The sequence below is a fragment of the Bos indicus x Bos taurus genome, chromosome 19 (assembly GCF_003369695.1).
Source record: "Bos indicus x Bos taurus breed Angus x Brahman F1 hybrid chromosome 19, Bos_hybrid_MaternalHap_v2.0, whole genome shotgun sequence".
Classification (NCBI taxonomy): Eukaryota; Metazoa; Chordata; class Mammalia; order Artiodactyla; family Bovidae; genus Bos; species Bos indicus x Bos taurus.
The window spans coordinates 30524779-30551583 of NC_040094.1; the positions used below are offsets into that span (position 1 = coordinate 30524779).

Here is a 26805-nt window from a genome sequence, read left to right on the forward strand (position 1 = left end):
AAATACCATAAGTTATAAGTAATATGTTTGTTTCTTGTGGCACCAAAAGATAAATTGACACTGTAAAAAAGAGACTCACAAGTTCCTTGCAGATAAATTTTTTATCTGCAAAAATCATAAGTACAAAACAGAGTGACAAAGATTTTCACATTTTGTGCATTTCTTTGGTCACTTTTTAGCATTTGGATGAGTTACTCTTCACTGATGATTTTTGTGTGAACCTCCCGGCTCTTCACCCGCAGCTTGTTGACCTGGGACTCGGCAATGTCAGCCCGTTCCTCAGCCTCTTCCAGCTCGTGCTGGAGCTTGCGGAATTTGGAGAGGTTGACATTGGATTGTTCCTCCTGAGAATAAATGGAAATGCATTTAAGAGGGGGAAAGTTAAAAATTTCTAGTTTCTTAGATCAGTGGGTCTTGAATTTCCTATTAATTAAAAACAGTTCACTCTAGTACACCTTTTTTTAGCTTAGAGAAATGCTCTTGCATTAAAAAAAAAAATTCTCTCATGTTTCTGAAGTCATGGGTAGCAAGGAAGGACAGGTGACATTTGTCTCCAAGTTGTTCTAACTAAAAGTTCTCTTTTTATAACATCTAAACATCTTAGAACTACTGCTAAATATGCCAGCTTTCCAGACTCTTATTCTTTCCCCTTACCTCCCAGAATTCTGAGAATGGAACCAGACCTCTTAAAAATACATGTATACAATTTGTACTATACCAAGCTAGTACCCTTGACTATAAATTATTGTCATGCTAAGTCACTTCAGTCATGTCCAACTCTGCGACCCTATGGACTGTAGCCTGCCAGGCTCCTCTGTCCATGGGATTCTCCAGACAAGAATACTGGAGTGGGTTGCCATGCCCTTCTCCAAGAGATCTTCCTGACCCAGGGATCAAACCTTCATCTCCTGTGACTCCTGCACTGCAGGTGGATTCTTTACCACTGAGCCACCAGGGAAGCCCCATAAATTATTATTGTCACTTGAGTATAAATTATTGCCACTTAATGCAGTTTAAAAATTAAACAGGAAGTTGTTTGCCAAAACAGTCGATGTGTTCCCTGATTATATGAATTATATGAATATTTGAGCACATAGCAGTAAATTTGGGAAGGCCAGTTCTAGTTTAGTCTCTAGTAGTCATTCTTTTTTTAAAGGCTCATTAAGAACTGTCCAAAGTAAGGCTTTCCAATTTAGAACGTTTAGAAAACTTTGAGTCATTAAAAAATAGAACTTGAGAAAAACCCCAGATGGTCCTCTTATAAATGAAAGAGTAGGAGCCAGAGAAATGTTCTCTCTCTCTCTCTCTCAGACCTTAGATCAGGGGAAAAACAAAACCAGAGATGGTCAGAGGAACCAATTTGTGATATTTAGGTATGTATGTATTTATACTTCTATACCTTGGAAATTCATATTTTTATTATTTTTTCAGATAATTCACAGGCTGAAGAAATGAGATGAGGCGGAGTGCTGAGGATCTAGTGGTTGGAATATAACCAAGACCTTCTGAGACTTGATATTTAAAGGCTTACTTGACACCTTCACTGTGTATATATAATGATATCTCAAACAATGTTTCCAAAACAGAATTCCTGTTTTCTTCTTGGCCTACATATGTTCCTTCCTTAGTTTCTCATTTTAGTAAATTTATGTCATGTACCTAGTTACTCAAATCATAAATCTGATTAATTATCCTTGTTTTCCTTTCTCTGTCTTTCCAAGCAAAACCTATTAGTATATCTTCTAGTTTTGACCTCCAAAATATATCTTGAATCTCTCTACTTCTGTTTTCTCCACAAACCACTGGACCACTTGAAAACCCTTCTAAAATGTCTTCTTGTACCTAGTAGTGTTGTCTCACTATCCATTCTCCAATAGTAGTCAGAATTCTTTTTTAAAAAATATAAATCAAGGCATGACCAAACCAGCTTAAACCCTGCTGCGGCTTCCCCAGTGTTTCACTGTACCTCGAATAAAAACCAGACTTCTTATCATTGCCTAGAAGACCCCATGACCCACCCCCTGCCCAGGGCAGGGGGGTCTCTATTGCTGTTCCCCTATTCTTTCCACCTCTCAGACCAGGCTCTTTCCCACTCAACAGATTTGCATTGCTGTTCCTCCTTCCTAGAACACTCTCCACTATCTTGTCAAGTGGTTGGTTTCTGTTCATTCTTCACATATTCATTGAATCATCTTTCATTGATCCTTCCTTATTTTACCCTATTTCTTTCACCCCTTGAACTAAATTGGCTTGGATATATCTGAGAACAGGAGGCAGCCCCATCACCCCGAGGGGGACTGAACTCACCGCTTCCTCAGCTTGTCTCTTGTAAGATTTCACCTTTGCTTGCAGTTTATCCACCAAATCCTGGAGCCTGAGAATGTTCTTGCGGTCCTCCTCAGTCTGAAATATTTCCAAGAGTGAGTTTCTTGAAAGCACAGATACCATCCCATTTTGTTGTTTATTTGGTTTTTTGATCCCTTGTAGCCGAGGGGAAAACAGAGACGGGATATTTTCCTTACCTGGTAAGTGAGCTCCTTCACTCTTCTCTCGTGTTTGCGTAGACCCTTGACAGCTTCAACATTGCGTTTCTGTTCACTCTCAACTTCTCCTTCCAGTTCACGTACCTGCAAGATGAGTATTTTAGAGATGTTTACTCTGGTCCATTCACTCAGTGGATTTCTCCTTCTTCAGATGAACCATAATGCTGCTTTTACTCTGCTTTATATGTAGTATACGATGCCCTAGTCTAGTCACCCCCTTTATAAGCTCTTACAAAGAATATCTCTTCTGAATCTTTGTATGCCCCACATCATCTAACAGTGGGAGATTCTAAAAAAAAATCGCACATTAGATTAGAATGAGATGGGAATAGGCTGATCAGAAGACCCACCCTGGCCTCCAGCTTCTGGATCTGCTTCTTCCCGCCCTTCAGGGCCAGCTGCTCAGCTTCGTCCAGGCGGTGCTGCAGGTCCTTCACCGTCTGCTCCAGGTTCTTCTTCATCCGCTCCAGGTGGGCACTGGTGTCCTGCTCCTTCTTTAGCTCCTCAGCCATCATGGCTGCCTGATTAACAGTAAAACAAAACCAGTTGAGAAAGGTGAGACAGCCCATCAAGATTCTAGCTTGAGCACCCAGGGTGGCCCTCTGCTCACATCAGTGATGGCCTTCTTGGCTTTCTCTTCTGCGTTGCGAGCTTCCTGGATAATGTCCTCCATCTCTCCCTGGATTTGAGTGATGTCTGTCTCTAGCTTCTTCTTGGTGTTGATCAGGCTGGTGTTCTGGTTAAAATACCAAATTTAGAAATATTAATACATGAGAGCAAAATCAGGGTGTCCAATGTTCTAATGAACCCACAAGCTAATTAATTAAGATAACTAATTAGTATCCCTTCTTGTTCCATAAATTATCTGAGTTGACAATACATTTTTACAAGACAGTCAACTCTGAATGTCATAGTTCATATTAATAAAAATATTTGTTAATTCAAAAATAGTACGTATTTTAAACTTTAATCCCCCATATAACACTGTGAATAAATTTTTAAATAATATGAAGATTTGAGCAAGATTTTCATTTCCAGTATCTTTTGCTGTTCTGTTATGCCCACCTGGGTGTGCAGGAGCTGGACACGCTCACTGGCATCCAGGAGCTCCTGCTCTGCGATCTTCCTGCTCCTCTCTGTCTGCTCCAGGGTGGCCCTCAGCTCCTCGATCTCAGCCTGCAGCAGGTTGGCTCTGCGCTCCACCATGGCCAGCTGCTCCTTCAAGTCCTCCTGGCCCCGCAGAGCATCATCCAGGTGGATCTGGGTATCCTGTGGAATGAACGATCATTGAGACACCTTGTTCTCAGGGCTGCAGTCACCCACCTGTACTGGGACCATCTCCTGAACCCATTTACCTTGAGGATGGCTTGAGTGCTCCTGTAGTTCTTCAGGGCCTCAGCAGCCATGCGGTTGGCATGGTTCAACTGGATCTCCATTTCATTGAGGTCTCCTTCCATCTTCTTCTTGAGCCTGATGGCATCATTCCTGCTCCTGATTTCAGCATCCAACGTGCTCTGCATGGACTCCACGATTCTAATGTGGTTCCTCTTCAGCTGGTCAATTTCCTCATCCTTTTCAGCAATTTTCCTGTCAATTTCAGACTTGACCTGGTTCAGCTCCAGCTGGATACGCAGGATCTTGCCCTCTTCGTGTTCAAGAGATGCCTTAACAACAGCAAGGGGGTGACGTTAGCAAGGAGTGGAAGTGTTTAGTATTCTGGAGATAGGAATTAGCTACTACCTTTGTGCTACCATAATGCATCTTTATTCCACTGTTATAGAAATTTCTGCAATGTGGAGTTGTTGGTTTTGTATAATTCTATCTTCCCAGCTAGCTCATGCCCTTGAGTTTAGGGCCCTGACCTCATCTTTATTTTCTCAGTGTCTAGCACATAGTTTCTGATGTCCAGTTATGTTTGTTGTATGCATGGTCAATTTTCCATCCTCATATTTATTATTACAGAGTGAAAATTATTTTTCTTTTATCTTGATTCACCTGTTCTTGCATGTATTCGATCTCAGTTGCTTTCAAAATGGTTTTAGAGTCTACAGTAAAATGTGTACCTCTGCCTCCTCTAAAGCAGCCTGAATTTCAGACTTCTCTTGTTCCACTTGCTTCTTTACTTTCTCCAGTTCATGGATACGTTTCCCTCCTTCTGCGATCTGCTCCGTGAGGTCAGAGATCTCCTCTGTTGGTGAAAAACATTTAAAAATTCATTCAGTGAGGAAAACATTCTTTCAAATTCTTTGTTGGAGAAAAGGTAAAGTGTACTCACGTTGCAAGTTCTTATTTTCCCGCTTCAAGGTTTCCAGTTGGTCTAAGGACTCCTCATAGGCATTCTTGATCTTAAACAGCTCTGTGCTAAGGGAGCGAGACTCCTTCTGGGAGGCTTCAAGTTCAGCATGAGTCTCTTCATACTTCTGTTTCCATTCTGATAGGATCTGAGGGGCAAGGAATGGTCAGGAAATTGGTGGAGAAAGTTGGATGGGATGAAACCATTTTTTCTGGCAGCTTTCAAACAGAGTTGAGATGACTGGGGACTAAAAAATACTTATGAATGAGAAGAGTAGAAACCACAGGAGTGCCCCCTCCTCCCCACCTACTTATGGCAGGAGCTGCTGAGCACAGCCCGTGGATGGTTTGAATAGGCACACGGAAGGTGACCAGCTGTCCTCAGCCACATGTGAATGCTGAGGCAGAAATTGGTGCAGAAGTTACCTTGTCGAAGTTCCTTTGCTTTTTGTCCAGGGCTGCACAGGCAGCGTTTGTCCTCTCCACATCAATCATGAGGTCCTCAACCTCATTCTGGAGCCGCTGCTTGGTCTTCTCAAGGGAGGCGCATTTGGCGTTCACAGCTTCTACGTGTTCCTCAGCATCCTGCAGACGCTGGGCCAGCTTCTTCCTAAAATGTGAAATAAAGGCTCACACAGATACTCTTCTAAGGCATCCACTAAAACATTATCATTCCTGTCTGGCTGTACATTATTCACAGGAGAAATGACTAGATCTCTTCTTAAGTTTTCTCTTGAATAAGCAGGTCCCTTCCTTAAACTTTCTGTAGAATAAGATTCTCCCGGTTAAGTTCAGTCTTGAACTTTTGATTGCATTTAAATCTTTATATAAGAATGTTTTCTTTCTTATTGCAGAATTTAATGTCTACTTTTTAGTCTTTAATAATAGATTTCTTTTTCCTTCTACAAGTAGCTGTACTTTTACATCTCAAAAGGAGGACCTGTGGTTTAAAGCCAGATGTTTTTTCTCTTACATACCTATCACTTTGGATCAATTTTTTCATTAGTGGCTAAGAAGGAGGAGAAGCTCAGGACAGTATAATTGACTCTTACTCTATATAAGATGACATCAAAAGCTTCCTTTTTAAAAAATAATCTTTCAGCTTCCTGTTGCTCATGTCCTTCTTCCTTCTACCCTCTAACTTAATTTCTTTCCCCAGATAACCTAGAGTATTTGTTTTACTTGCTTAAGTTTATATCATGTATGATCTATTCCTAAGTTCTTGTTTGGGGAGCAATGGACATTTGTTCACATGGTATTTAATATCAGGTGCACTTTGATTGTTATCTCTATTTCCATTTTAAGTAAGTCTAGAACATACTTGGCCTCCTCCAGCTCCTCCGTGCGCTGGATGGCGTCCGTCTCGTACTTGGTCCTCCACTGGGCCACCTCGCTGTTGGCCTTGGACATCGCCCTCTGCAGCTCGGCCTTGCCCTCCTGCTCCTCCTCATACTGTTCCCGCAGCAGGTCACAGTCATGACGGGCTGACTGCAGGGCATGGGCCAGGGCACTCTTGGCCTGAGAACATAGCAATTGGTGACTTAATTTTATTATCTTTAAAGTGATGTTTAGTCCCTAAGCTCCTGTAGGCCACCAGAAGAAAATCTGTAGAAGTAAGCAGAAAACAACCTTAAAAGCAAGTATAATGACAGAAACAACAACAGTAATAAGTAGGGCTAACCTTTATCTCCTCTTCCAGCTGCCTTTTCAGTTCTTCAATCTGTTGTGTGAATGCTTGTTTGCCCCTTGAGAGCTGAGAAACGAGTGCATCCTTTTCATCTAGCTGGCGTGAGAATTCACCTATAAAGACCAAGAACCAGAAAACTCAACCTCACTTTGGAAATTAAAACTCCCAAGATACAAACTGGAGCAGGGGAAAGGGAGCTGGGGTTGAAACATGATGCAGAGTGTGGATTACAGCAAACCACGAATTTCTACGTCAACCCTGGTGAGCACATCCATGTGAAAATGAGAAGTAGGGAAGACTTTAAGGCAGATTACACTCTTCTGAACAACAGAAAAGATTTCAGGAGATATTTAAAATTGTTTGATCACAGTAGAAATAGATGAAGAAATATGTGAAAAGAAATATAAATCAGACTAACAAAAAGCATTCCAGTGTTTTTTGTCTATGGCAATGGTGTTGTACTAGTTTACCTTCCACTGAAACTTGACTGAAACAGAATTTATTCTGTGGAAAATAGGAGACTTGGAGCAGCACCCTTTGAACTGATGTTCAAAGAGAAATCCTGGAAGAATTTTTATATCGAGACAGTCAAGCGTCCTTCCACCCCAAGAATGAGTTGGTCTGTGGATAACAAATCAGTTCCTAAACTAAGTGTCATTTAAGTTTGTCTTCCATTCTTTAAGCACCATAATTTGAACATATACTATACAGTTGACCCTTGAACAACCAAGGGATTTCAACCCTTTCAGCAGTTAGAAACCCAGATATAACTTTACAGTCAGCCCTCTCTGTCCACACCCATGGACTCAACCAACTGTGGATAATCTAGTATTATAGTGCATTTTTATTGGAAATAATTCACGTATAAGTGGACCCACACTCTTCAAACCCATGTTGTTCAAGGGTCAAATGTATTATGTTAAAAAGAGGGAAAACCCTTTCAGCACCATTTTTGAACAGATAACCTGGAAGCCTTACCTGTTTAACATTTAATAAGAATCACAACTTCCAATTTTTTTTCATACCACTGGATTACTAGGAACAAACATGTAATGAGGAAAAGAAACTACAAGGGGCATTTTGATTCTTTGAGAAGACAATTTTTTCTTTTCATGAAATGTACTTACCACCTGTATAACAGTAATAACAAGCCTTACTTGAGTTTTGTTCTAGAAAGAACAATATTTGAATGAATATGAAAGAGTAAAAGTGGTTCTCCAACAATTTGATCCACCCATTGCTTTACTGGTTCAAAAGACCCGTAAAGCAATTTCCACCTCTCACTTGGGGAGGCAGAACTTTGGTAGAAAATTGGACAAGTTGGTACATACGGGGAGGAGTAAATGCAGAGACTCTCCAGTTTGGATAATCAGAACTCTTTGAATCTCACTTGCATGCTCCTGGTTAGATCGTGGTCCTGAATAGTTCCCTACTTAAATGTGGTGTTACCAGAAATTGTCAAGACTTCAGGGAAAAGACTGGAGTAAGCATTCTTGGACAGGTCATTTCTCTGCAACCGTAATCTAACATCATTAAAATGGGGATAACATTATACAGACTAATGAGGGTAAAAAAGTAATTAATGTGTGGAAGCATTTTGAAAAGTGAAAGTAAATACTGTTGTTGTTCAGTTATGTCTGACTCTTTGTGACCCTGTGGATTGCAGCATGCCAGGCCTCCCTGTCCCTCACAATCTCCCAAAGTTTGTCCAAGTTCATGTCCATTGCATTGATGAATACATGTCCAAGCCGGTGGTAGCTAAGGTGTTCATATTAGCAGCACCTCCCATGAGCTCAAGTAACTCAGTGCAGGGTTTATCAGCCAGTTGAGAATCCAAGGTAAACTGGTCATTCAAAGTCAGGACTGGTAGATGCCCACCTGATTCTGTCTGCAGACGCGCTCTCTGAGTCGTTAGGTCATTGATCAGCCGCTGCTGCTCATCCTCTTTTGTCTTAAGTTCACTCAGCTGATCCTCTAGAGCGCGGCACATCTTTTCGAGGTTTCCCTGCATTCAAAAAGTGGTAGATGGCATCATCTCAAGTATTTGGATCATGGAAATCTGCAGTAATCCCAGGATTCCATAGGAGCTGCTGTACTCATTTCCTTCGAGAATAAGCTATCTTTACAAACAAAACCAACAGAGGCCTTAGGCTGTGATGGAAAGAGTCAAAATATAACAGTCTAAACGTACTGCCATGAAATTGCCTTGTGACTCAAAACCTTTACTCAGTTGGCTCATCTGTGATATGAGAATAGTGATAGTCAACGATTCAGCTCAAGAAATTTTTTTGAGAAACAAATTATGTATTTGTGCTTAAGGGGAAAACAAAGAGCCTATTCAAGGTGAGGTGTTTTTAAAATTTCAAAATATACCATTGAATTGTATTTTTTATTGGAAAGAACTTGAGTTTTCAGGATGCACAGTCTTGGGGTACAGCTAGTCTCGTGTAAGAGGGAACACTCGCCCCATCACACTGGGGTTAGCCCTTCCTGCCACTAGCCTCCTGTCATAATCTCATCCTGACAGTTGCTAATGATTCCTGAAAGGCTTGCTCTCACCTGTCCCACAGAAATCTCTTTTAAGACTTAAATCATGATTGTACCTTGGCTTTGGAGACAGTCTCCATGTTGCTGGCCAGGTCGTCGATCTCCATCTTCATCTCGCTCTTCTCCTTCTCCAGCTTCTGCTTGACCCTCTGCAGGTTGTCAATCTGCTCCCCCAGCTCAGCCACACTGTCCGCGTGCTTCTTGCGAAGAGCGGCCGCCGTGGCCTCGTGCTGCAGGGTGGCCTCTTCCAGGTCCCTGCGCATCTTCTGGAACTCGGCCTCCCGCTTCTTGTTCATCTCAATCTGGGCGGAAGTGGCCCCGCCTGCTTCTTCTAGCCGCTCGCTGATCTCCTCCAGTTCCCGGGAGAGGTCTGAGCGCTGCTTCTCTGCTTTGGCGCGGGAGGCCCGCTCAGCCTCGATCTCCTCCTCCAGCTCCTCGATGCGGGCCTGGAGGTGGGGAGAAGCTCATTGTGAGCTCCTTTGAGTTGGTAATTTTGTCATTTTGCATGACACTGGTGGAAACCAGGGACTTACCTGTAACTCCTTGATCTTCTTCTGCAGCTGCATCGCGAGGGCCTGTTCATCTTCAATCTTGCTTTGCAGATTGCTCATTTCAAACTCCTTCCTGTTAGGAGAGCAGCATGTTAGCTCACACCGTGTCTTCTTTTCTGTGTGTAACTGAACATTTTTGTATGGCTGGTGATGAGGAAGTGCTAAGTGGGTGTTTTACAAGTCAGAAATGTACCATTTTCTTTAAATCAAAAGTCAAAGATGTTATTTTTTTTTTCTGTGTGCTGTGAAGTAATATTTTTGAGATCCAGACAATGAGTGGGTTACAATTGTATTCTCTCATACTCACTTTTTGAGTTTCTCATCCAGTTGCTGCTTATCATTTTCTATATCCATTGTGGATTCTTGGGCCAGTTTTAGATCACCCTCCAGTTTCCTCTTGGCTCTCTCTAGGTCCATGCGAAGTTTCTTTTCTTGCTCCAAGGACCCCTCAAGCTGAATGTAAATAATGTTGAGTCAAAGAATTGCTTAGCTTACTTTCAAAGAAAATTTCCTTGACAGTCCTAGACTTACATCATCCACTTGCTGCTCTAGCTTAGTCTTAGCTTTGGTCAGAGTGTTGACTTTGTCCTCTTCTGCCTGTAGGTCATCCAGGGTCTGCTGGTGGGCCTCCTGGAGGGCCTTCTTTTCCTTGGTCAGCTTGGCAATGGTTTCATCCAGACCTGCCATCTCTTCTGTGAGGTTTTTCACCTAGAAAGGTTAAGAAAGAGATGATCTCTGTTGTAAAGCAGCCTAATTAGATGGCAGAGTCTCTATATGCTGTATAGAAGTATATTTCATACCTTATTCTCTGTGGCGTGTTTCTCCTTCTCAACCTTGGCCAGTGTCAGCTCAAGGTCATCTATATCTTTCTTTAGTTCTGAACATTCGTCCTCCAGTTTCCTCTTCTTGGCCGTCAGCTCAGCATTGATCTCTTCCTCATCCTCGGCTCTCTCAGTCACCTCCTTGATCTTAGCCTCCAGCTGGATTTTGGTTTTAATCAGCTGGTCACATCTTTCCTCTGCATCAGCCAAGGCATCAGCTTCCTGAGAAGGGATGGTAGACACTTTTAGGTCTTGTTCTGTGGACCTTTTCAGATTTTATTAAGAATTGAAACCAAATAAGTAAATTGTACTTTAAAGCTTTAGGTTAATTTTTATTAGTTTTCCATAATTTAGGAAATATTTATTGGGTATTTAAGGCACTGGAGATTTTTAAAAAGGAATTTAAGTTACAATTCCTGGTGAAATTATAATAAAATAAACGTATTAATGATGAGTTTCAGGATATTCTGTCCCAAAATATGGTACCTTGGCACAATGAATATCTTAAGCTAAAGGAGTTTGAGAAAAGAGCAGAAACAGGAAGACCACTCTGAACTATTCCTCTTGCCCCTTTTCCCTGAAACAAGCCACTAACCTTCTACGTGGAAGGTTCCCTCTCTGTACTGGGAGGAAAGAAGGCATTCTTATTACAAGAGATGGGGAATTTAGGGCTGAGAAGGCTGTATAAACAAATCTTGTTAAACTAACTCTTATCTTTCTGTTTCTTCATCACTTACTACCCCAGTCCAGGACCCCCTGTCTTGTCAGTTCTTCACGTATTTATCATTTCTTTGTCTCAAAGGTATTAAAGCTTCATGCTCTGGTCACTTCTTTGGGTCTTCATTCTCTTATACAGGCTTACATATATACATAAAAATTAAATAAAGTTTGTATGTTTTTCTCCTATCAATCTTTGTGAGTTTAATTTTCAGACCTAGCCAAGGAACCCTAAGAGGGTCAATGAAATTTTTTTACTCCCCTACATGATAACTCCCCGTGTTTGCAGTCAGATTCTTTACCATCTAAGCCACCAGGGAAGCCCCAACCTGATTCCCATAATTTCAGTTAGCTGACTTTATTTAGCATTGTTTTCCAGAAAGGTTTAGTAAATGAAAAAAAAAGAAATGGTTGGAGCATATTATACTGAGAGGAGTTAATTCCCATGTAGTTATCCCTTGATTTTTGAAGGTATGATAAATCCATCCTCAGTTTGAAAAATCTTGAACTCCATAAACCATAAGGGAAGTCACAACTTGTGACTTGGGAAGTGCCAACCCAAGTATTTATAATTCACTTTTATTTTTTCTAGTTATGTGTCTAAAATGTGTGCACTCCCTAGAAGCGATGTAGATTCCCTTCTGAATTCAGAGAACTAGAGAGTAACTTTTAATATTTCTGTTATTGATTTCATTGGTGGCAGCTGAAATTTTCTTGTCATTTGAGTCACAGAAATGGGATAGACAGTGATGTTCATCAAATATCTCTTCCCAAGCCTCTGGAGACTTCTTAGGACATCACAACAAGAGCATCAACTCATGCTTTGCCTCATTGACACTATTTTTAGAAAGTGCTGCCATTATCTTGGCAATGATCTTATATTTTCAGGTACTGGAGGATTCCTAAAGAGCTAGTTGAGAGGGAAGTTGCCAGGAGGCCACAGATTTAAAAATTCACAATATTGGTTTCCAGCTGGTACATTTTCATCATAGAGTCTCCACCCTCTTTACTGTCTATATTGTTCTTTCTTCACTGTTCTTATTTGCATTTTTCAGTGGGGAGAATCTTAGGGAGCAAAGATCACTTTATTTCCTGCCCGTATTCTGCTAGGAAAAACACCAGGGGCAAAAGAAAATCACTTTTATTACTTTCTTCTCAACAGCACAGGATCCTCCGACAGAGCTGTTCATAATAGTGCATATGAAATTTTATGGAACACTTTGAGGATGGGAATTAGGAAAGACTGGTGATCAGTCCCTCAATAAGGTGCCATCTAGACTCTCCCCTAGTAGCTGCTGAATTGGAATTTTAGCATCAGATAGTAGACAATGGCTTCTGATACTCACAGACTGAACCTGGAGCTGCAGGTCATTCTTCTCTTGTGTCAGAGTCACCATTTTCTCTTCAAGTTCTTTCCTTTTTGCTTCTGACTTAGCCAGCTCTTCTTTGGTCTTCTCAAACTCTTCCTTCATGTTGGCCATCTCCTTCTCTGTCTCTGCACTCTTGAGGAGGGGCTTGATCTTGAAATACAGCTTCATCCAAGGCCAGTGCTTGACGTTCATGAAAGCACGGACATTGTACTGGATGCAGAAGATGGACTCTCTGTGATAGGAGCAGAAATGTTCAAAGTCAGGTATAATAGGAAACGGAATTACAGGGCATAGGCTGATGGGGTTAGAAAGTTTCCCATAGAGTACCTCCTCTCCACCATCTTCTGGTACTCCACTCTTGCCAAGAACCCTCTGCACCTGGCCTGGGTTCGGGTAATCAGCTGGGCTAGCTTTTCATCTCGCATCTCCTCTAGGAGCCCCAGAAGACCAGCTTTGAAAAAGACCTGTGTATGGCCAGAGTTGCAGATCAGAAACTTTACACAGACTCCAAAGGGACAGACACAGTGCCAGGTGGGCCTTAGAGACCATTACCTTGGTGTGACCAAATTTATACTGGGTGTGATCAACGTCAATGGATGCAAGGAGCTTCTCAGAAGCCTTCTTGCTGTCAATGAATTGTCCTTCAGGGATCGCACTTGCATTTAATACCTTGTATCTGTTTGAGCCAAACAAATAAGTGATATAGCTATTGTCACCAACAAGAACTCTTTCTGCCTTACTACAGAAACAGTTGAAAGGTTGGGTAGTCTAACACATAACCAAGTAATCATATCTACCTCTTTATCTATTCTTTGTATATTCAAAGGGTGTCAAACTTTTGGTATATCAATATGGAATTTGTTAAATTTGTTGCTTTTTCCAGTTTTAATAGATGGTATAAAGGATAGGCTTATTTCATTGAAAAATTCAATAACAAGAACCTTGTAAAATAATTCACAGTGAGAAAGTCTGACCTCTGTTTGAAGTCTGCGTACAGGATTCTGCTGGGGAAGCCCTTCCTGCAGATGCGGATACCCTCCAGCACCCCATTACACCTCAGCTGGTGCAGGACCAGCTCGTGCTCCATGGCCCCTAAAAAAAAAAGATGTTTTCCATAGAATAATCTCCTGAGAAGTCATGCAGGAGCTTGTCTGGGTATCAGATGTGCCTTACCAGGAGTTTTAGTTTCATTGGGGATGATGCAGCGTACAAAGTGGGGGTGAGTGCTCCTCAGGTTGGTCATCAGCTTATTCAGGTTCTCCTGTGGACCCATATACATATCTGGTTAAAAATGCAGCATTTTTATACATTCATATTTATAGACATAATTGTCACCATCCATGAAATTTGTTTAATCCAGTGAATAGTATCTAGATTGAATTTGCCAAGGGTTGTCTCTGAAAATAGCTCTATTTTCCCTATCTTTGTGCATTATAAACTTGCTGTTGAAGTGGTTGTTCATTCCTGTTGAATTTCCTAGTTTATTGTGTAAATTTATGGCATATTAACATATGGAAATACTCAACCCATTATGTTTTACGAGATACGGAGTCTGATTTACAAATTCAGAGTCTTCCTCCAACTCACCCCTTTCTTTCTTTTCCCAACTTTTCAATTGTATCTGCTTCTCTAGCACAAGTTTATTCTTTATAATTACATAGCTGTGCCCTCCTGCTGGTTTCATAGAAAGGGCTCTTATAATGCCTGCTTCTGGGAATTGGCAGAAAATGGACAGCCATATTACCAAGTGTGAGAGATCATTCACCCTATGGAAATTCTGAGTTTTCAGAATAACTGGAACTTCAGTTATTATAGATAGAATTCTTAAAAGGTAAGTAAATTTTCCTTAAGCGGTATTTCTTAGCACACCTTCTCTGATTTCTTATTTTCTTCTTTTAGAACAGCCTCCAAGTCCTGCCACTATTTTTTCTACCCTCACTTTTCAAAATCCACTCATTTTAGTTCTGTGCCAAGATGCACCTAAGCCTCTACCTCAGTTAGACGCCCCCAGAAACTCAAGAAAATCTCCTGATTTGCTTTTCCAAGAAGAAGCTTTTATGTGTCGAATGACTATATTTCCCAGCCCCAATATTGAGTGTTACCATCTTATACGGAGTCCGACCTTCGGGCACCTGTATTTTCTACCTGCTGACTGTCTCTTCCAAGTTGCCCCAAACCTTCCTGAGAGACTCAGCACCACTACCTCTGCTGCCCTGGTTCCTTGAGTTACATTCAGTTCTAGAATACTTGCAAGACTGCTTCCCCTTCCCCACACAGTAAATTCAGATTTAATTTCCTGAATCTAATGAGAGAGAGAAAATGAGGTCCATACCCTGAAAAGAGCAGACACGGTCTGGAAAGAAGAACCCTTCTTCTTGCCACCTTTCTTTGGACCGCCCTCTGAGGGGAAGAGAAACCACAGGCACTCGTAGTACAGGCTTGCTTTATCTCATTTTATACCTTAGGTAGACATGAATTCTGTTGGTAATTACCTGCTTCACCAGATGCTGGGCCAGAGAACAGTAAAGCCAGAGTCTTCACTGAAGACTTCTGGTACAGCCCGACCACCGTCTCATTCAGGGGGTCCTTGTTCTTGTCCAGCCAGCCAGTAATGTTGTAGTCCACAGTGCCCGCATAGTGAATGAGGGAGAAGTGGGCCTCAGCCTTGCCCTTGGCAGGTTTGGGTTTCTGGAAGTTGTTGGACTTTCCAAGATGCTGTTCATAAAGCTTGTTCTTGAAGGACATGTCTGTGGCCTTGGGGAACATGCACTCCTCTTCCAGTATGGAGAAGATGCCCATAGGCTGAGAGAATGAAAAGAAACATGCCACTTGAATTGTCTGCCTGCAGAAGTAATGGGTAGCATTCTGATCCTACTTGAGTAAATACATCATATCATTCTTTACAGTTAGTGAAAACTGATTTCTTTGGTTAGAAGTCGTTAAATGGCAAGGATTAATTGGGTGTCTATCAATACCCAGGTGTGTGCTGGGCTCTGGGATATGATGGAGGGTAAGATGAACAAGGAAGGACCTCTGGTGGAGTTTGTGTCTTTGCCCCAAAGCCTTGGAGCAATGTTTCTCCAAGTGTGATGGGTTGTGTCAGAAACACCTGGTAAAAATGCAGATCCCAAGGCTCTACCCCACCCTTCCCCCAAAATGTTTCTAGGAGCGAGCTTAGGGGAATGTGCAGGTTTACTCAGTACCTGTGGGGTCTTTGGCACAACTGAGAGCCCCTGCTTTCAAGTACTAGGAACTCCACCTTCAAATGCCAGCAGGAATGGCTCCAAAACTGACAAAGAAATAAGTGAATCATGCTCTCCTCAGAGCTCTTTAATAAGGAAAGATGGTTTAAGAATCAGACTTGTCATCAGACTATGAGGAAGGGTAGAGTTCTGGACTCTAGGAAAGACTCAGTCTCCTTTCATCAGATCATCTACCTCAGAGTTGGCCAAAGGACCTTCCCTGATCTTAGTTACCAATAGAAACCTTTTACCAGAGTGTGCAGTGAGATTTGTGATTTTCCTCTAAATACGGGTCAGCAGTGTGACCTGTGGTCTGAGAAAGGAAGGCGAACCTTCTCGATGAGCTCGATGCAGGCGGCCAGGTCCATCCCGAAGTCGATGAACTCCCACTCGATGCCTTCCTTCTTGTACTCCTCCTGCTCCAGCACGAACATGTGGTGGTTGAAAAACTGTTGCAGTTTCTCATTGGTGAAGTTGATGCACAGCTGCTCCAGGCTATTGAACTAAATAAGTAGAAAATACAAGTGAACATTCTTCTTGTGATAACAGCTTCTCTTTGAAAGGACTCTTCTGACATAGTTAGCCTAACTGCTTCCTGCATGAAAATACAACCTGACTCAGAGTGATGTCCCCATACACAGAAGCCAAAGAGGTTCTAAGACACGGGTGAACCTTGCAAATACTAGGCTGAGTGAAGGAAGCCGGGTTCAAAGCTCTAAGTAGTGTATGATGTCATTTACATGAAATGTCCAGATTAAGCATATCCTTACAGACAGGAAACAGATTTCTAGGGGGTGAAGTAAGAGGGAAATGGGAAAGAGGTTGCAGGTTTGCACTGTCCTTAGCACTTTTATTTGAAAGCTTGTGGATTACTCTTCATATTATTGCTTGGTACTAGATTATTCCTTTCTTCCCATGTTGGGTTGAGGATTTCTGGAAATGCTTTTGTTCCTAAACCCAGAAAATCTCATTCAGTGTCCATGAATGCACTCATAGAGAAAGGTGTGGAAATCAGACCTCTCGATCAGACACACCTGAGACACTGCTGTTGGGGAGAAGACTTGGGTAAACTGTATGGGAGGTATTCTGTCTCAGGCAAATGAATTTGAGCTTATTTACCATGCCATTTCCATCCCCTCTACTGGCCATGGAGGGCAGGTGAGAATCTCTGGATTCTGCTTTGAATTTGTCATTAACTTCCCCATGGCCATCTTTTCTGCCACTGTCACCCTCATCACGTTCTTTATCATTTACTAAATGCTAAACTATGTGCTGGGGGACAGTGCTTAGGTCTTTAAATCCAGAAATCTTACAATGGCAAAAGATTTACAGAAATAAGCATGTTATGTGGAGCTTTCTGTACAGGTCCTAGGTGAATTTACCCTGTTTGGGGTCAATACCATTTTCATTATCTAAGTTCACAGAGGTGCAGTTTGAGCCCAGATCTGTCTCATCCCAAAGCTGATGTCCATTCATGGACTTTTGATCTCCCTTCATGTGTCAGTTCAGTTTGTAGTGTAGTTATTTTCATGGATCTTTTTAAACATTTACTGTGGCAGCAAGATTTGTAAGTTTTCCTCCTGCTAAGTTTCTGCTTACTCACATCAAAGATCTCAAAGCCAGCAATGTCCAAGACCCCGATGAAGTACTGCCTGGGCTGCTTGGTGTCCAGCTGCTGGTTGATGCGGGCGACCATCCACAGGAACATCTTATCATAGACGGCTTTGGCAAGAGCACCCACTGCATTATATACCTTCATGGACAAAGTAATGATCATTGCCATTAATAAAGGCATGATGTGAAGGCCTGGGAAGGATGTGATTCACAGAGGTTGTGCACTTACCTGCTCTACAGTCTGGCCTTTGGTGACAAACTCATTGCCAACCTTGACCCTGGGGTAGCAGAGGGCTTTGAGCAGGTCAGCAGAGTTCAGACCCTGGAGGTAGGCAGCCTTGTCAGCAACTGCAGAGACACAATTCAGACATCCAGCATGGCCTGCTGTGGCCCCACAACACTTAGGGGCAGAGTAAGGAGGGAATCACTGCTATGTGGGGTTTGATTTGTGTGTCCATCAGATGCTCAGGTGTAAAGGAGACATGAGCGTGGAGTTGCCTATTTTCTCTCATTCAACCCACTTGGGGGTTCATTGGTACCTTCAGTGCCATCTGGTTCTGCTTGCTCCTCACGCTGCTTTTGCTTGAATTTTAGGTTCCCATAATGCATTACTGCCCCCGTGAGCTTGTAGATGGACACTCTTTCATCAGAAGTGAAGCCCAGGATTTCAATGGCACTCTGCCAGGAGAGATGAGAGGACAGAATTAGGACGTAAGACACTAACTTATTTAGGAGACTTTATACTGTGTCCTGAACCACACCTACAGCAGGGTTGTCACTGTCATTCCCATATATACAAATTCGCTTTAAAAACTGCATGTGAAACTTACATCTGTGGCCATCAACTCTTCTTGGTCATCAATGCTAGGGACTGTGATCTCCCCTTGACTCACGTAGGCATAGTCATATGGGTTGGTGGTGATTAGGAGCATTTCTGGGTACATAGAATTTAGGGTGTATGTTTTGCATTAGAAGGGACTAATAAAGATGTTAGCTTTTAACTTAATACATTTAAGCTCTTGCATACCAATTAGCTCTGGCTTCTTGTTAGACATGATCTGATAAAAAATATGGTAGCTTCTTTCTGCCTTCAGCTGGAAAGTGACTCTAGACTTCTCCAGAAGATCTGCAATGGCAAGTGGACACGGGATTAGAGGGAAAACTGATAAAGTTCTGGGAGTGACTTTGGTTCTTGGGGTCATGAACTAAAAATTTCATTGGCCCCTTGTGATTTCAGCTGAATGGTCCCATGAGGTACCACGTAATTTTGTCTCTATCACTGTGGTTACTCTTACCACCTCTTGAAGGAAACTCATGTTCTCTGGCTCAAGACATATTCACCTCTCATGCAGAGGATCCTTGACATTTTGGGTATAATTGATTCTTGATAACCTGTTCCTCCTCAGCATCTCTGCTCACTTTATAACAGGGGTTATTACTAAGAGCAAATTTATCAAGCTCACACTTAGGAAGAAATCTCATACACTAAACCCAAATAATGCACCCCTAATCTTAGTCTTTTCTTATAAAAATTTGAAGTGTCTTGTGAGGCTGGAATTCTTCTGACAAGCCCAGCAACTCCTGGCAGTTTCTGCAGCCCCTGACTGAAGTGGGTGAAGCACACCATTGGATCTAGTTAGACTGGCATTTCCCAGGGGTGTGTTTGGCAGTGAGTGGTATTGCACAGGCTCCAGGCCCAGTATGAGCTGTAAGATGTTCCTCCAATCCATCACTGTCACTCCGGATTCTGTTTAGGAGGTCCTGTTACTCACATGTTTCAATATCAGCAGAAGCCAGTTTCCCTGTGGTACCAAAGTGGATCCTGATGAATTTACCCTTGAAAGTGAAAAAGATGATGGTGTATATAAAACTGGAAGCACACAGTAAAAGAGATTGAAATAATAACACAGACAGCCCTCTCTGGCATCTAAAAGAACACCCTTCTGTGACCAGAGACTTACAAAGCGAGAGGAGTTGTCATTCCTCACGGTCTTGGCGTTGCCAAAAGCCTCCAGCAGGGGGTTGGCACTGATGATCTGATCCTCCAGAGTCCCCTGCCAAGGCAAGAGCGGTGCTCACATGTGGGGCTTGGGAGTTTCTCACCTGATAGCCCACATGCTGCCCTGGCAACCAGACCCACCTGCATTTTGCCTGAAGTTGGTTCCTCCTTCTTCTTCTCCCCAGTGACTGCAATTGTTGCAAAGTACTGGATGACACGTTTCGTGTTCACAGTCTTTCCTGCCCCAGATTCTCCGCTGTCAAACAGTTGTCAAATAAATGTGAGAATTTAAGCTCTATGACAAGTGAAACTGCTTCCTTTATTACCCTTGACTAGCCAATGTGCCTGTCTTTATATGTCTTTGTCAGAGCCCCCTAGGTTTTTCTCTTCAGCCCGTGTTTAGCTCGTATTATTTCTGTTGCTTTGCATTGATGAAAAGCTGAGACATTCAATCATTAATCATGCAGCACTTGTTTCTTGAGTGCTTAAAATGTGTCAAGCTCTCTTCTATGTGCTGAGGCCAGGGCTTGAGGAGTCCGAGAAGCAACTAACTCAACCATTATGTAGTAAATGAAACGATTAGTAAAAACTCTCTGAAGCAATGCATGCGTTCTTTTGCTTCCTTAGACTAAAGATACTCCCAAGTTAGGTCTTTGAAGGACTAGACATTCCTCCAGTAAGCCTTGAAAATGAACCACTGGTAATATTCACAAAGTGTCCAGCCTTTAGAAGGTATATACGCTTGCTGTCCAGTACTGGGTTCTGGCCACGTGTGGACATAGTGTTTTACATCTAATCCCTGGAAAGCTCTGGGACTTTTAAGGTTGGTCTAGCAAATGATGTAATTTGGGACATTGCTATTTTACATTCAGATGCAATCCGAACCCTATAATAAACAATAATGGTATTTAGTTCCTGGCTGATTTGCCATTGCTTTAATACGGGGGCATGAACTAATTTATTCCTTTGATTAGTCATTTTCCCAGTGAAAATAAAACTGGAGTGTCAGAATAATAATACATACGTGATCAAGATAGACTGATTCTCCCGATCTAGAAGAAAAACAGTGGACAATCAGATTATTTACCAGCTACTTACGCAGAACTTCCCACCGGGAAACATTGAGGGCATTGAGTGTAAGTGTCATATTTAGGAGAATTTTTCAGTATATTATTATAAAGGTACATGCAATGTTGTTATATCTCTCAAGTTGGGGAAGAGAAACATTAAAATGTTGTCACATTTTAAACTCCTTGAACTCCACAGAAAGTGTGTCCTTCTGGTTTGAAGGAAAGAGCAGTTCTTTCCAGAGGCACAGCTGTTCATTGTTATCTCTAGGCTCCAATGGCCTGCTCTTCATGGACAAATGCATATAACTGAGAAATGCAGTACACTCAGGATGCGGACTGTATTTCATAGTTCCAAATAGTGTTAATTAGGCCAAGATTGAGATTTGGTTTCTATGGATCAATCTCACACAGACACACACACACACACACACATACACACATCTATCTGTCTCAAGATCCCAGACTGCAACCCTAACTCTGATCAGGCTTCCCAGAGTAGGCCATTGGGTCAAAGACAGATCAGAGAGGATGCCTTAATCAGAATAAAGTCTTTTGGAGAGGGGCCAGAAACAGCTTCCATTTGAATGCTGTAGTCCCCCAATACATTTCATTCAGAGAGAGGCTGCCATCTCTGAAATGGGTTCTGATAACTTTAAAGACATACAACACTTCTTAACCATCTAATTCAAAATCAACAAGAAACTTGGGTACTAAAATGATTGAACATATATTTTTCATTTCTGTTCAGGCAATACTATTCAGCTCTAACTTAACCTTTTTTGTGACTTGAATATATAAAATGAATCATATATTTCTCAGCAAGGAGACTGTAAACAAATTAAGCTTAATTGGGTTGGAGCAGCAGTGTGGTCTGATAAAGTTGTGGAGGTGGAATCAGGAGAACGGAGGTTTTTTCCCCACTTGACAGGGTGTGTATGCCTATTCTTTGCTCACTTTTGGTGTGCAACTAGGGGGCTTGGATTTGGATTTGGTTATTTCTAAGGATCTTTTTATGTTTTAGCTTCCCCGTTTGGTGATTATAGATGGTGAAAATTTTTGTATGATAAACGGTCAAGGCTCGTACCAGTCAGCATGAACTGATAGGCGTTGTCAGAGATGGAGAAGATGTGGGGCGGGGCCTCCTGGCGCTTTTTGCCTCGGTAGGCCGTCACCACCTCTGCATTGTACACTGGCAGCCACTTGTAGGGGTTGACGGTGACACAGAAGAGGCCTGAGTAAGTCTGCACCATAAAGGAAAAAAGGAATATAATTGTTTCATGAGGACATTAATACTGGTTTTCAAAATGTTAACCGCCTGCATGAACAGAGTCCATGAGAACAAACTCACGTAGATCATCCAGGCTGCATAACGCTCTTTGAGGTTGTACAGCACAGCGGGCTCGTGCAGGTGGGTCATCATGGCCATGTCCTCGATCTTGTCAAACTTGGGAGGGTTCATGGGGAAGACTTGGTCTTCTTTCACAGTTACTGTCTGTCAGGTCAAACAAGAGGAGCCAGGTTAGTAAAGAAGTGTCAGCTCTCCTAATGGGCAGTGGGGCCCCATCGCATCCCCTCCAGATGCTCTACTCACCGCCCCAGCTTCGGTCTTGGCCGTCACCTTCCCCCCTTCCCTGCTCTGCACAGTCGCTTTCACGAAGGACTCCTTAGGGTCCGCCACGAAGACTGAGGTCTTGGCATCGAAAGGCTTATTCTGGGCCTCGATGCGCTCCTTTTCAGACTTTCGGAGGTAAGGAGCGGCCTCCCCAAAAACAGCCATTTCCTGGTCTGAACTCATGGCTGCAGTTTATTGATGGCAGCCCAATCAAAGACCCTGCCTGGCAGAGGAAGAAAACATATTACAGAAATTCAGAAACTGGATCATTAGATTCATGTTTGTTTTTTTTTTTAAAAAACAAACAAACAAAAACAAACCCAACCTTATTCCTTGACAGGTTGAGCACTAGCATCTTTGCTGGGTATGACTACCTCCCTGGCTTGGCTGGAGGTGAAATGGCAGTCTCTGTGTTCTGTACCATTGCTGACAGATACTTATTTGGCAAGAGACTGTTGGTTCTGGCTCATCTTCTACACGATATTATAACTCCTTTCTCTGTTTCTTTTGCATAAAAGAAAGCCGCTTATCATCAGCTTATACAGACACAATGCTAAGACGACAGCAGGATTTCTCGAGCTCCTTCACCTGTACTTCTTGTCTTCCAATCAGATTACAGGGACCCTGCAGACTGGGAGTATGTTCCTTTTATAGCATCCTTCACACCTCTTAGAACACATGCTGGGTGTGGGTAAGGACCAGAGTTGGCTTTATATATTAAAAGAGCAATACAACTATGTTGCTAAAGTTATATGAACTATTCAGTGCCTGGTGAAAACCTTTTCATTATAGATTTGAAATTTACAAGGACCACATAATAATAAAGGAAAGCATAAATGTGAGGAGCTTTGTTTTGCATTGTTCAGTTAAAAAATCCTGTTTTTACATCCACTACTCTTGTTCCTGTGTCATAATTTTGAGAAACTCAGCTTCTTCACCTGTCTTTAGTATTTCTCAAAGACATTAGTTATTACTTAAGTTTTCTTGCTTTATTACTAGTATTCTCATAAAAATTTCAGGAAACTTTTTCTTTTCAAATCTGTCTCTTGTCACTTTAACATTCATTAATCCTGTCAATAAGAATCATATATAACCTATTTTATAATTTTTTTTAAATTTTATTTTATTTTTAAACTTTACAATATTGTATTAGTTTTGCCAAATATCGAAATGAATCTGCCACAGGTATACTATTTTATAATTTTAAAAAGATATTTTATTGAGAAAAACTCAAAGCACTTGAGTCATCTTCTCAATATTTTTCTATTCAAACCACAGTGGTTTGGATAGCACAGTTAAAGTCCATTGTCTAGACTTTCCTGGCAGTGCAGTGGTTGGGAGTTCATCTTCCAGGGCAGGGGATGCAGGTTCGATCCCTGGTAGGGGAACTAACATGCCAAATGCCTCGGGCCCAAAAACCCAAAGCATGAAACCGAAGCAATATTGTAACAAATTCAGTAAGACTTTAAAAATGGTCCACAGCAAAATATATTTTTTAAAAATCCTTTGTCCTACTGAAAATGCTCACAATCATTTTTCGTATCATATAATTTTTTAAATGTTCATTTTACAGAGTGTGAAACAGCATGCAGATTTCAACCACTTTTCCAGGTCAAAGATTCACTTCATTTTATTAATCCAGTAATGCTGCATCTCAAGGGTTTTTATATTATATACAGTGGTAAGAGCTGCAGGATAGGACATTTACATTTTCTCTGTAAATGAGCAATAATGGTGTGAAATGCTGCGTTGCATATTGTAATTGAATTATTTAAAAGATAATCTGCAATGCTGGAAATAGAAAAAACAACGTATCTAAAAACTCCTGAAGCATTGTATTTATTGCAAAAGATACTGATTAATGAGAACCAGTTTCTAAAGTCTCCCTCTGAGTTTTTCAGGGAAGCATGAACAGCCATGAAATTGAAATGCTTTTATTTTGTAGCCCTTACCCTCAACCACTCTCCAAACCACTGCAGAAGGTTTCCTACTCCTTGCAAGGAATGAGAAAAACAAGCCAGTGCCTTACCTTGGAGATGCAACCTTGAAGTGGGTCAGAACTGTAAGAAAAAGAGCAAATGTCCTCTGATTAAATGTGAACAGTTCCCAATAGTAGCAAGAATGATTCTGAATTGAGAAGCAGGAAATGACTGGGAACACCAAAACATCTAATTAAAATTGCTGCGGAGTAAGTTGGTGCTTCACTGGAAGGGCTCCCAGGGGCAGCAGGAGCCAGGATGTGTGGCATGCATGCGGGCAGCCAGGCATCCCTGCTGGCCCTTCAGACAGAGCTCTGTCCTCACACACACTTACCTTGAAGCTTTATGAGGAAAGACAAGTCATACTCATCCCCAGGGTACTTTTATAGGGTCAAATATGGAAAACACGTCGCCTCCTCCTCTTTCTTAAATCATATTTGGCAAAACCTGTTTTTGGCAATGAAGGTCTCCAAGCATAATTCCCTTCATATTAAAGATGTTTGGATATAATTAGAAATATTTCCTCTCACATTGGGTTAAGTGTATAAATCAATCTCCTATAAATAAGTTGAGTTGTTGGCAACCTGAAAGTGACTGCCTTTGGAATAATGTAAGGTGTTGTTTCAGAGATAGCCATGAGCTGGATTCCCTGGACTTTGTTGCCTGCTGCTCTTGTATTTCACTGAATCGCCTGTGTGAGTCTTTTCGACTGCCTGCACAATTGCAGATATTATACTAGGGAGCAAAGTTTCTGCTCTTTACCAGAGCACCAGAAAAAGATAGTTTCTCCCAAGAAGCCATGTTTTTTTTCTCCCAATTTATTGTACTTTTTCAAGGATGCTTGGAAATTTAATTTTACAATTTTCCTCATGAAGAGCAGCCAAAGATACACAGCTTCTTTTTTTTCCTTTGGTTAGTCACTCCTGATTCATTGTCAAATCATTTTTGCCAAGCCAGCAAAATCATTTTCCTTCACTTTTATTTTTTAGATGCAAGTTGCTTGTGACATTTGTTTTCCTCTATGAAACTCACCATAGAAAACAGGGCATTTATCTGTCTAAATATATAACATCTGTGACTTCTCTATCAGTTATCCATGGTATATATTTCACATTTTGCTTACAAACAATACTGGTACATTATTTTCTATTTTGATTTTTAATTTTAAAAATTTGGCTTATCGTCTCGATGGTCTTGCATCTCTTATGTCAGCATTGTTTATCTGGGACTGAGACAAAATTTGCTTAATATACCCTGCTTGGCAACCATTCCTGTATTATTGTACTGATATTTCAGTTGATTCAGTGCAAAGAGGCTGCCTTATGAAAGCAGATATCTGGAGATACTGTTTGTAACAGTCACATGATTTTATTGCTGTAATGGACTATCTAACCGCTATTCGTTACTTCACTAATAATGTAACGGAGATTCCAAGAACAGAAGAGAGTTCACAAATGACACAGCAGTGTAGACACTGGGCACCTGATTCGCAGTCTGGTGTGCTTGCTGGTAACTGAGTAGGTTAAAACCTTTAGGAAGGGTCTTTGGAGACTTGAGTCTGAGAGGGGCTTCCCTAGCCTAGCCTTCATCTGCTTTGTAACCACAGGTGCATCATTTTGCTTTTTTACACACTTTATCAGGAAAATGTTGAGTAGTTTCAGGAAGAGAGAACATTTTAATAATGCTCTCAATAGAGTTCTGTGGGAATTTTAAGACAGCCTTTGGACTACTCTGGATAGAGTTTCCAATAAGTAGAAAATAGACGTTGGTTTTGGTCATTACTGCCAAGTTCTGAGGCACACAACTATTTACAGGTGGTGTGAGAACACAGTGAAAGGGGCCAGGGCAGTGAGAAGTGATTCCACATCCTTCCTGAGCCAGTGTGACAGTGTGGATCCAAATTACCTGTGCAACTACTTCCGCACATATGATTAAGTCAATTCTCTTGCAGGGCCATTTAGACTGATGTGCTTTTTATTCAGATGGGAAATCATCATTTAGTCTTTACTTTATGCTGTCCAAGAAGGTTATATTTTTGGCTATGCATTGCAATTAAATCCAGCTTAAAAAAAATCTTGATTCTCTTGGGAAACTCCTCTAAATAATTCAGGTTGCTACTATATCTAGCTTTTGCACCAAATTCTTATCATTCTGTGGGTTTAATATACATTTGAATAATTTATTTGGGATCATATTTTATTGATACTTGTAATCATTTATTTTGACTCTTTACATAATTATAGGAGGCCATAAAGTCTGGAAACATAGGCTAATAAACAGCCTATTGATATTACATAATATATAGAATAATATTTTGCCTCCAGACTTTATGGCTTTCCTAGAGAGAAAAGTCTCATCTGACTGTTTCATGTGGTTACCTATTATCCAGCACATATACTATGAATATATTGTGTACTGGTATTAATGATGAAAATCTTTCTGTGCTAATAATACCCATACTTGGAATTCATATTAGCTACGAATTCAAGGAGAATTAGCAAGGAGAATTCATGATATGCTTCAGGAGGCACCCCTGTGTGAGAATATAACTAGGGCCATTCCTTGCATAGACCTGGAAAATAGATTCATGTTAGAGGAAGTAGGAGCTTTCTGAGTTCCTACTAGACCCCAGTTTCAAGGAAAGATTAGGAAGAAATAAAAGTAATTTCCATATTTCTGTTCATCAGAACAGGCTTCCTTGATCAGTGACAACATTATGGTCTTAAAGTATGACTATTCCCCCTAAGTTGCTTCAGTCGTG

General features: G+C 41.4%; 1 protein-coding gene across 2 annotated transcripts; it reads right to left on the reverse strand.

Moving 5' to 3' along the window:
• Nucleotides 1-84: 84 nt before the first annotated feature.
• LOC113876999 (myosin-1) lies at nucleotides 85-24446 on the reverse strand. 2 transcript variants are annotated; one of them, XM_027516640.1, is made up of 40 exons: nucleotides 24379-24446; nucleotides 24095-24125; nucleotides 22045-22288; nucleotides 21802-21945; nucleotides 21538-21694; nucleotides 20408-20435; nucleotides 19525-19639; nucleotides 19346-19438; nucleotides 19157-19220; nucleotides 18412-18510; nucleotides 18215-18318; nucleotides 17924-18062; nucleotides 17614-17732; nucleotides 17374-17523; nucleotides 16103-16273; nucleotides 15021-15330; nucleotides 14861-14928; nucleotides 13702-13789; nucleotides 13503-13620; nucleotides 13081-13204; nucleotides 12856-12992; nucleotides 12505-12760; nucleotides 10421-10663; nucleotides 10152-10328; nucleotides 9928-10073; nucleotides 9603-9693; nucleotides 9126-9515; nucleotides 8401-8527; nucleotides 6517-6635; nucleotides 6157-6353; nucleotides 5262-5445; nucleotides 4819-4984; nucleotides 4607-4731; nucleotides 3899-4207; nucleotides 3609-3812; nucleotides 3154-3279; nucleotides 2894-3064; nucleotides 2523-2627; nucleotides 2308-2403; nucleotides 192-344 (listed from the first exon to the last, which is right to left on the reverse strand). In XM_027516640.1, the coding sequence occupies exons 3-40, from the start codon at nucleotides 22246-22248 to the stop codon at nucleotides 192-194; spliced, it is 5817 nt and encodes a 1938-aa protein (XP_027372441.1). In that variant the 5' UTR covers nucleotides 22249-22288; nucleotides 24095-24125; nucleotides 24379-24446. The 2 variants fall into 2 exon arrangements, with proteins under 2 accessions (XP_027372442.1, XP_027372441.1); XM_027516641.1 differs by lacking the exon at nucleotides 24379-24446 and having other exon boundaries at nucleotides 85-344; nucleotides 24095-24117.
• Between the last annotated feature and the right edge of the window lie 2359 nt (nucleotides 24447-26805).